The 11,130-nt window shown below is 34.9% G+C and overlaps 2 protein-coding genes across 2 annotated transcripts; both read left to right on the forward strand.

Moving 5' to 3' along the window:
* The first annotated feature begins 4,874 nt into the window (after window positions 1–4,874).
* LOC139426861 (uncharacterized) lies at window positions 4,875–5,408 on the forward strand. Its single transcript, XM_071186978.1, has one exon. It carries the CDS (start codon window positions 4,875–4,877, stop codon window positions 5,406–5,408), a length of 534 nt encoding a protein of 177 aa, XP_071043079.1.
* A 1,713-nt stretch (window positions 5,409–7,121) lies between these two features.
* LOC122271950 (uncharacterized) lies at window positions 7,122–8,900 on the forward strand. The gene is made up of 2 exons (XM_043054725.1): window positions 7,122–7,703; window positions 8,730–8,900. The coding sequence occupies exons 1-2, from the start codon at window positions 7,122–7,124 to the stop codon at window positions 8,898–8,900; spliced, it is 753 nt and encodes a 250-aa protein (XP_042910659.1).
* The last annotated feature ends 2,230 nt before the right edge of the window (window positions 8,901–11,130 follow it).

Consider the following 11,130-nt stretch of genomic DNA (forward strand, 5'->3'; position numbering starts at 1 on the left):
CTATTGTTAGTCAAAATATTCTACAGGTGGTGTATAGCAAAAACTAATTAAAACTTTATTGCTGCAAAATTATATTGGTTTTGAAACTGCATTAAAAATAGTGCTTAAGCATTATTTAAGTTTTAAAATATATTTTGAATAATTTAAAAAATGTTATAAAAAGTAGATATTCCCATATGTCTGTGTATAGGAGAGGAATGTAAGGCTCTAGACAAAGAGTTGGTATTCCTACCAAATGACCTATTATAATGTTGTGATTGTGAAGTGGCAATCGATACACATTAATCAAATTTTAATAAAGTAATATTTTAATGGCCTAATTTAAGGAAAGATTATTTAAAAAAATCTCTTATATTATTAATTACAGTGTATCATTCCAATCAAATTCATATTAAATGTAATGGTCGATTTCAAAATTTTTGCTTTTCATGTTCTACAATTATAAATTTTTCTTCCAGACGCTGCTCTGCATCATAGTTCAAATGAGCATGTCAACACCGTCAGCAGGGTGAAGGAGGCCATTAAAATGTGGCTGAAGGCTGCTAAATGCCGACAAAAAAATTAATCTGTTTAAAGAAATGAATTTTATTTCTTTATTTATTTATAATTTTTATTCTGTATTTATCTGTGTAAAAAAATAAATTTCTGTATAAAAAATAATTGAGTGTTCACTTTTACTAATTCTAAAACTTTGTTTTGAAATTAAGTTAATCTAATTCTAATGGTATGTCTAATTATTAGTTTATATTTTAGAACATTAGTATTTAAATCATACACTGAAAATCTTAAATCTATCACTGACTAAAGACTTCAATGAAAAAATTATTATAGTATTTGAAAGCTGAACATGGATGAATGGTGGTATATTCTTTTCTACAGAATCTAGTCCTAATTCCATTAAGAACTATATCGAAGAGAATGCATTCTATTAGTTGAATATTTTTAATTGTGAATGAAGAATATTAAATTTTTTGGAGTGGAAACTCCAAAAAATTAGAATTGATGCAATGAAAATAAAGAATCTTGTAAAGAAATCAACTTTTGTTAGTTAACTATGCAATGACAGAGTGAAAAAATGACTTTAATTCTCTGATGTATCTAGATATAAAATTGATCGAAATGTAGAAACTGAAAGCATTAAGTATGGTTTGTGTTAGCGGCAGTAAGTTAAATATATATAATGTGATTTATAATGGAAGAATACATAGGCATACATACAGTAATGAAATGGTTATACAAAGGAAACGTTATAAATTTGGATGAAATGGCTCTAAATTTACGTTAAGAATCGGTTACAATATTCCTTATAATAAAATACATTAAAAATGCGTAAATATTCATAGTAAGGAAAACTAAATTTATATAGCGAAAGATTATAGTTAAATAATTATATAACGGAAAATTGTAACGTAAATAGCAATTTACCTTAAGAATTGGTTACGAAGTTCCCTATAATAAAAATAAGTGAATATTCAGGGTAAAAGAAACTAAATATATACGACCGAAAATTAACGTTAATATTTTGGTTCAAATAAAGTAAAATTTACGTTAAAAGTCTGCTACGAAATTCCCTATAGTAAAAATACGTGAATATTCCGGGTAGAAAGAACGAATATATATAACCAAAAATAAACGATAATATTTTGGTAAAAATAATGTGAAAAATTGGTTACGAAATTCACCTTCGTCAAAAATCGGGCAAATTATGGTCATTTTTACGTTAAAAACAACCCAAATATGAACGCTTTTTTACCTAATTCGAGACTACCACTAGAAATGGAAATAAAACGTTTTGAATGAACGTTTTTTTTTCCTCTAAACCTGGTGGCATTTTAACGTTATTTTCACGTAATTAATACTTATCTCTGATGCATGGGTTGGCACAAGCAAATGCATTTGCAGCCTTCTTCTCTTAACCGCCTATCAAAAACTGACTTCCCCTGGATTTCAGCGGAGTAGATCAGGAATTCAATCAACTTTTCACTTTACAAGAACTCCAGGACGCTCTCTTCTCCACCAAATGCAAATCACCAGGGCCGGATAAAATTCCCCCAAAAGTACTACGCTCTCTCTCGGAAGCAGCTCTGCAAAAACTCCTGGACGGATTAAACTCTATCTGGTCTTCTGAACAAATCCCAGAGCCCTGGAAATTGGCCCACGTCATTCCAATCCAAAAAAAAGGTAAACCTACGGAGCAGGTGTCTTCATATAGACCCATATCGCTAACATCCACTCTAAGCAAAACTCTCGAATGCTCCTAAAACGCCTCACTGACTTTTCACTAAAGACAGGAATTTTTCACCCTTTCCATTGCGGATTCCTCCCATTTAAAGGAGTTGATTCAGTCTTCCCCATATCCATCATGAAGTCCTCCGGGCTCGGCATGAAAAGAAGTTCGTAATTTGCAGCTCACTTGACATCCACGCAGCTTACGATCAATGTTAACCAGGAAGCCTTAATCCTCAAACTCTTAAAATCAGGCATCACAGGTAGAGATGCCCTCTTTATTAATAACTTTGTCAAAAACAGAAAGATCGCCGTGCGATGGCGAAATTCGCTATCAGTTAATTTCAAAATGAACAGAGGTGTTCCACAGGGGTCAGGTCTTTCCCCTTACATTTTCATGATATACTTGTCTGACCTACATTCCAATCTCCCTGGTAACATATTGTGCCTTGTCTTCGGAGACGATATCTACCTCATTGCAGCCGCAGAATCTAGTTACGAAGTGAAACACAAGATGCAATTCTCTCTCCACCAAATTCAGAAATGGTGCAATGATTGGAACCTTGAAATTGTTTCAGAAAAAAGTGCCACCATTAACTTCTCCAGAGGACTGATAACAGATAATTTTAGCTTCAACATTGTCAATAAACCAATTCCCTGGGACCAAAATCTTCGAATACTCGGCCTATATTTCTCTAGCAATATGAACTTTCACTATCACTTCAAAATGTTAATGCAAAAAATTCAAAAGAAACTGTCTGTGCTCCACTGCATCTCTAGCACACGGTGGGGAGCACAATCAAATCACCNTATAAAGACCAACCAGTTTTATCCCAAGGAAATGATTTTTAGAGAAACTTCAGAGGGAGGAATAAGGACTATATAATAAGGACTAGGGGGACTATATAATAAGGACTATATAATAAGGACAATATAATAAGGACTAGGAATATATAATTTCGCTCCGCGAAAAATTAAATTCCTCATAAAATATTTTAACTTGTGCAAAAAACAATTTCAGCGGAAATTAGAGGGAAAAATGGAAAAATCTGAAAAAAAGCGGAAATCCGCGAATCCGCGGAAGAATCTCATCCCTGGCTTACGATCAATGTTAACCAGGAAGCCTTAATCCTCAAACTCTTAAAAGCAGGCATCACAGGTAGAGATGCCCTCTTTATTCATAACTTTGTCAAAAACAGAAAGATCGCCGTGCAATGGCGAAATTCGCTATCAATTAATTTCAAAATGAACAGAGGTGTTCCACAGGGGTCAGGTCTTTCCCCTTACCTCTTCGTGATATACTTGTCTGACCTACATTCGAATCTCCCTGGTGACATATTGTGCCTTGTCTTCGGAGACGATATCTACCTCATTGCAGCCGCAGAATCTAGTTACGAAGTGAAACACAAGATGCAATTCTCTCTCCACCAAATTCAGAAATGGTGCAATGATTGGAACCTTGAAATTGTTTCAGAAAAAAGTGCCACCATTAACTTCTCCAGAGGACTGATAACAGATAATTTTAGCTTCAACATTGTCAATAAACCAATTCCCTGGGACCAAAATCTTCGAATACTCGGCCTATATTTCTCTAGCAATATGACCTTTCACTATCACTTCAAAATGTTAATGCAAAAAATTCTAAAGAAACTGTCTGTGCTCCACTGCATCTCTAGCACACGGTGAGGAGCACAATCAGATCACCTGCTCAGAATTGTCAATTCTTGTATCAGGAGTGTTCTTGACTTTGAAAGACTTGAAAGTCACATCTTCTCCTTTTCAAGCCAACCGGCCTAGACACGCTATACAATGCTGCACTTCGAGTGGCTATAGGTCTGCCTAGATGGACACCTACCCCACTCCTACTCAAGGAAGCGGGAATGAGTTTAGATGGATAACCACTAAGAATATCCCCCAAGATGAAGTTATCAAATATCACCTGTTGCACGCCAGTAATTAACTTAGTAATTAGATTAAATAAAAGAACTTAGTTGTCTCTGCATGGCAACACTTTTGTGTAGTAGTCGTTTGCAAATAAAGGTACATGGTGTTTTTTCAAAATATACTGAAGTTGTGATTTAATTACGTTCACGCGAAATAACACCCGGTGCCGAAATACTCATACGAATCAGCGACTTGGAACTAAGCCAAAAATACTGGCAAGTTATTTACGAAACTATTACTATTGCGAATTTTGATCTCCGCGAAAGAAAAATGGCGACGAAAGGAGAACAAGTGTCGCAATTGAAGCGGAAACGAAAACTATTCGAAGTAACATAACTCGTTTCTCAACTGAAATTAACAACATGACAGAAGTTACTTCGAATGAAGATGTGGAATATGCGGTTAGTCGTTTAACAACTATCTTAAATGAAATGAAAACGGTTGATAATGAAATCCATGTTCTTTTTACGGATGACGAATACGAAAATGACATTACCCAATGTGAAACTTATACAGAAAGTGCGGAGCGCGCAATTTTTAAAGCCCGAAAAAACACCCAAAATAAATTATCGCCAACGATTAACGCCAGCTATAATTTTAATTAGGGCCCTGAAATTGTCAATTTGGCGACTAATTCGGTTATTAATCCATCACTTGCTGGTCAGATAACGCCTGTTAGCCCAACATACACAGTATAACTACCGATGATTAAGTTAGAACCATTTGGCGGTGAAATTGAAAATTGGCAAAGTTTTTGGGAACAATTCCAGTCTTCTGTAGACTCCAATCCAAATCTTTCAACTATTGATAAACATGTGTTCTTAAGAGGTTATTTGCAAGACGAACCAAGACGTTTAGTTGATGGTATCATTATTGTTGCTGCCACATGTGAAACCACTAAAAAGCTCATAATGGATAGATATTGGGACAAAAATAGAATTGTCCAAGCACATTTGGACTTTCTGGAAAATCTAACACCAGTACGCAACTTATCGGCAACAGCCCTAAATGAAACCTACATTGAATGTAATAGAAGATTGCAAGCCTTACGCGCACTTGGGGAGGACATTAACAGTTACGGTCGTGTATTAGCTCCAAAATTACAACAAGCGTTTCCAGACGACATTTGTAAACAGTGGATCATTCATGCCCAAAGAGAAAAATTGGCTGAAGGAAACATTATGAAATGCACCATCAGATCCCTATTAACCCCCCTGATATACCAAAAACCGCTGTGACCACCCCTTTTGGCCTTTTCGAATACACCGCAATGCCTTTTGGGTTACGCAACGCTGGGCAGGCTTTTCATCGTTATATTCACCAGGTCTTAGGAAAATTCGATTTCTGCATACCCTATTTCGACGACATCTTAATATCATCCTCTTCGGAAAGCGAACACATTGGGCATTTAAACCAAGTATTTTCTCGCTTAAGAGATTGCAGCCTTAAGCTGAACCCAGACAAATGTAATTTAGGAAAACCCTCGGTCAAATTCCTAGGTTGTCTCATAACTGCCGCTTTCGGATAAAGTAGAGGTCATTAAAAATTTTCCAAAACCTGTTACTATATCAGAACTTCGACGTTTTCTCGCCATGCTAAATTTCTATAAACGGTTCTGACCTCACGCAGCCATGATTCAAATTCATTTAAATAGTTTACTTACAAACTGCAAAAAGAACGATAAGCACCCTGTTCAACGGAATAATGAGGCCGAAAATTCTTATACTCAATGCAAATCTGCATTAGCTGCTGCTACAACCCTTTCTTACCCAACATCGGATTCGAAATTATGTTTAATGGTGGATGCCTCTAACATCGCAGTTGCAGGCGCATTGAATTGCATAACACAAAATGGTCCTAAACCAATAGCATTTTCCTCTCGTAAACTGAGTGCTACTGAAATTAAGTATAGCACCTATGGCAGAGAGCTTCGAGCCATTTATCTCTCCATTAAGCATTTTAAGCACATACTTGAAGGGCAATGTTTCACGATATACACAGATCATCGCCCTTTAATTTTTGCTTTCACTAAAAGTTCGAATAATTGCTACCTCGCCAGCTCAGACATCTCAATTTTATTGCACAAATCTCAACTGATATCCAGTATATAGCCGGTGCTGATAACATAGTCGCAGACACATTGTCTAAAATAAGCGAGATCGAAAATTCCACCATAGATTTAACAGAAATCGTCGATGCACAGACTAACAATCCATAACTCCAAAATCTTCTTAACACAACTCAATCATCGTTGAACCTTAAACCAATGACAATAACGAGAAACAAGAATATATATTGCTGCGTTGCCAGTGGAAAAATACGCCCATATGTTCCGCAGAACTTTCGAAGAAGAATATTTAAACTATTACACAACCTCTCACATCCTAGTATACGTTCTACCAGAAAACTTATCCAATCTAGATTTGTTTGGCCCACCATGTTGAAAGACATTTCGGGATGGGCCAGAAGTTGTCTGCGTTGCCAACAATCTAAAATCACTAAACATATGCACAGCCCGATCCAGAGTTTCCAGCTGCCTCGCCAAAGATTTAAGTTAGTTATTTAGTTATTTAGTGTTTTTGGCGCAAGAGCCAGAAATGGCTATACCGCACCATGAACTTGGTCTAAAGAACGAGTGCTTGGTTTAAATAAAAGGTCAAATTAAATTGAGTTATAAAATCCAATGTCCTTAAGGTACAACAGAAGATTATAGTGTGGTTTATCGCCAATAAGTAAATTTAAAGTAGGATTATTGTAGCCAAAATAGCGTTGTCTTAGAAATTTAAATTTATTGCACTGGATCAGAGCGTGTTTAACAGTTAATGGTTCATTGCAGCTAGAGCAATCTGGTGCAGGTTCACTTAGTAAGAGATGTCTATGTGTAATACGTGTATGACCAATGCGCAAACGNGATACGAACTTCACCGTATCACCCTTCAAGCAACGGCATAATGGAACGATTCCACAGAACATTAAAACAAGGACTTCGTAGCCACAAAGCTAAATGGACTCAGTCACTACCTCTCATTCTGCTTGAACTCAGGTCTACATTTAAGGAAGACCTCAAGTCCAACTGTGCAGAAATTGTTTACGGCACACTATTAAGACTACCATCAGAATTTTTGGAGGCTCCAACTATCAATACGGACCCCTATGACTTTTTGCAACAATTAAGAAAATCCATGCAGTTGTTGAAAGCCACACCAACATCTGCACATGGCAGCAAAGGCTTATTTATTCACCCATCGCTAAGCAAATCGACACATGTATTTGTAAGGCACGATGGCGTTAAAAAATCTCTTCAAATGCCTTATGACGGTCCCTACCTCGTTTTAAAGCGAACCGATAAGACCTATACATTGAACATAAATGGAAAACCGTCCGTCATCAACATTGACAGACTAAAGGCAGCCTTTTTAATAGATGACGAGCCTGATCACAAACAAACAATTACTCCCACACAGAAATTGGATCCACCTGTTCAACGGCCAGACACAGGAGCTGCAGACATCACAACTCGCTCCGGCCGCAAAGTACGGTTCAACCCCAGTTACTTATAGCCTCTCTGTGCTTGGGCACTTGGGGGGGGGGGTAGTACTGTGGTGGACCGTAACTTCAATAAATGCCAACAAATGGCGTCACTAGTTCTAAGAAAAAAACATTCTATTATTTACTCATTCCATTTTTTTACACATTCTGTTTATTCATATTCGAGCTCTAGAATTGCTAATTTCGATTTGTCAGTTGTATTTTTTATTATTATTTAAAAATATGTTTTAAAAGTAAGTTGTTTTTATTGTTCCAATAATTAAAGCACGCAACCTTAAACAACTTTAATTATGCTTTAAATAATTCCATTTTTGGTGTTCGATCTAAAACACCTAAAGTTCTTTCTTTGTCGAAGAACTATCAGAGGTACAAATTTACAACTTTTTAGCAAATTTTTTTGTGATAGTTTTCTGCCTTGAGTTTACATTAAATGATTAAAAAAGATGTTCTTCATAATTATGTTAATCTGTTGAAGCATTTTCATTTATCTTTGAGTTGACCTGAATTCTTTTGCTTTTTTTATAAATCTATGTTAAAGACAGCAGCGTTTCGTTTTTAATTACAACTTAGTGTTAAATACTCTTTTCCCTTTAACTTCATTTATTTTAATATTAAAATATAGTGTGTAAAAAGTTTTAAATAATGGAAATCTATAATAAATGGAAAGCTTTTGAACTCCTTATGAACGTTTAATAAGAAACCCATAGTCGGGAAGGCTTGATATTATCAAAACTTTGATTTTGGTATAAAAAGTTGAGAAATAGTACACGTTTAGGTGAAAATTTGCAAAAATCTTGTAACAATCCTGAAGCATAAGCAGTTTTAAAATTATTTGTGACAATATATAGCTTATGATCAAGTTCTAACTAACATCGTGAATGTTATTATTTCATGTTAGTTATTTCATGTAAAAATTCTGCTGTAAGATGTTTGAAATTTTCCTAGAATTTTTAAAATTAAAATATGTTTGGAAAAAAAACTCTAAACCTTTCTTTTTCATTTATTTGCAGTGGATTCCGTCCCACGTTGGTCTAGACGGGAATGAGATCGCTGACTCTGTGTCAAAACTTGGCACAAATGAACCTCTGCCGGAAAGTTTGGCACCCACATCCTCGGAAATTCACTCCATTAGAAAGAAAGGCGTCCAGCTAGTCTGGAATACTCCCCTAGTACATATCTGATACTCTGGGGAAAAGCCGGGTCGTGTTTTGACCTTCAGAGGTAATAGAAGCGATCAGACCGCGTTCACTAGATTTATCAGTGGTCACATTAATTGCATGAGGTATGAACAGCAGCGAAAGGTCTATCCCACCTGCAACAAATGTTTCTTCAATGCAGCCAGCCTTATCTACCCCTTAGCTGTGTGGATTTGTAAAAGGAGGACTTTCTGAGCGACCCGGTCTTGTTTTTTGATTTCCTGAGGGTGAATGGACTCATGGACCTGGTCTAGATCCGCTAGACCAGTGGGGATGAGAAACAACAACAACAAAATGTTTTCAAAACAATCCAAAAAATTTTGAATTTTTTTTTTTTTGGAATTTATTTTAAACAAATTCACCTCAACAAATTGAATAATACTGACCTTTAAAACTGTTTTATTGCAGGATATCAACTTAGGAAATGAAGTTATTCTTTAAAAAAAAGTGTTGGAAGTCTGTCATTCTGATGAGAATGTGAGTAAATTTGTTAAAAGTTTGGCTGTGGACATTTGAACTGAAGACGTCCTTTCAGAAAGATCTGTTTCCGGCATCCCCTGCAGAAATGTCAGAGGATGTAAGAAAAAAATCTGAAAATTATGTGGATAGGCCGGGTCTGACACCTGAAAATTGAATGTAATTTCTGGTATGTGCCATTCTGTATTTTTAAGAAAATGGAAATGGGGTGCTTTTGATCTTTAATGAGCAACTATCTTTAACCGTTAATTTTAACTTTCATTCTTAATTATCGGGGTTTGTCAATTATATTGCTTGACATGCCAGGGCATGCAAAATTACTGAATGGGCTTTTGGGGAAATCTGGAGAACTCTGTCAGAAATGACATAAGTAATAAAAAAAAGAGCATGTGTTTGGCACACTGACTTGCTTGGCAGAGCATATGAGTTATTTGTGTCATGCTATTTATTAAGGTTTGTATCAATACTTAAATTATTTTCGGAATTTTCTTTAGGTTAAATTAAGTACTATTAAATCCGAACCTTACTACTGATTCTAGAGTTATAGGATTTTACCAATTTTTGTCTGTTGTGACCTAATTTTCTTCTCCATAGCTAGAAAAATGCCGTATTTTATTCTTGTAAATTTTTCTTTCTTTTTTTTTTTACTATTTTACCCATTACTGTTTACTTGAAAAATATTGAAAACATTTTCATTTTTAGGTTTTATGATTTCAGAAATCTTTCTATGGATTCTGGTTTTGCCATTTTTAGATTTCCTGACTGGTTTTATTTTAGAAATGTAAAAATATTCTGAAACTGAGTATTAAAATTAGCGTATAGATCCGCAACCAACACATTTATGATAGTAAATGAATTGCAGTTAATGATTAGATTTACTTGTGTGAAGATAAATCTTTTAGTTTTTGCCTTGATAATTATATTTTAAGTAGATAAGATTGTTTTATTGTACTCTAGCTTTAAATCTCACTATAGCATATTCACTCTGTTTGCCATACTGTTTTCAACAAGGTTCTACTTTTTCTTTATTAGTTCAAATAGAAGAATATATGGCTAATAGAGGGATCGAAATAAATGAAAGATCCAAAATGCATGAAAAGAAGAAACCGTTACCTGATGGGAAAGATATCTGATATCCATCGGAAAAAAAATTAAGATTTCAATAAAAAAATTGTTAAAATTTTTCTTTGTCATATTTCATTAAGAAATTTATACCACTAATATTAAATTGCTAACAATTAAAATTTACTTACGTCAGACAAATATTGAATTTTGTTAATGATCCAGGGAAATAAAATTCATTTAGGTACCACCATAGAAATTTTTTTTTTGAAAAAAAAAAGATCATTAAGAATGATACATTCTACAACGTTTTTGTATAACATTTACAAAGTGTTTTTTTTTACTTGCACTTCATAAAGTAATAAGAAATTTTCATTGGAACAATTGTTCCAACAAAGAGATTCCAAGATACTTAAAGTGGAATATTTGTTGGGTTCAGCAGGAATAACCCATCAAAACAAGTTTCTATTATGTTGGACCATCATAAACCTGTCCCGAATTCCTAAATTGGGGTCATGGTGGTTCCAACATTTGATTTCCAAAAAAATATGATGGAAATTTCCGATAGTCCAACATGAACACACCATCAAAACAAGTTGCTATTCTTATGTTGGAACATCATAAATCTGTCCGAATTCCTACCTTAGGGTGATGGGTTACTTATGTTGGTTACCAT

Source organism: Parasteatoda tepidariorum, chromosome 10 (assembly GCF_043381705.1).
Source record: "Parasteatoda tepidariorum isolate YZ-2023 chromosome 10, CAS_Ptep_4.0, whole genome shotgun sequence".
In the NCBI taxonomy this organism is placed as follows: domain Eukaryota; kingdom Metazoa; phylum Arthropoda; class Arachnida; order Araneae; family Theridiidae; genus Parasteatoda; species Parasteatoda tepidariorum.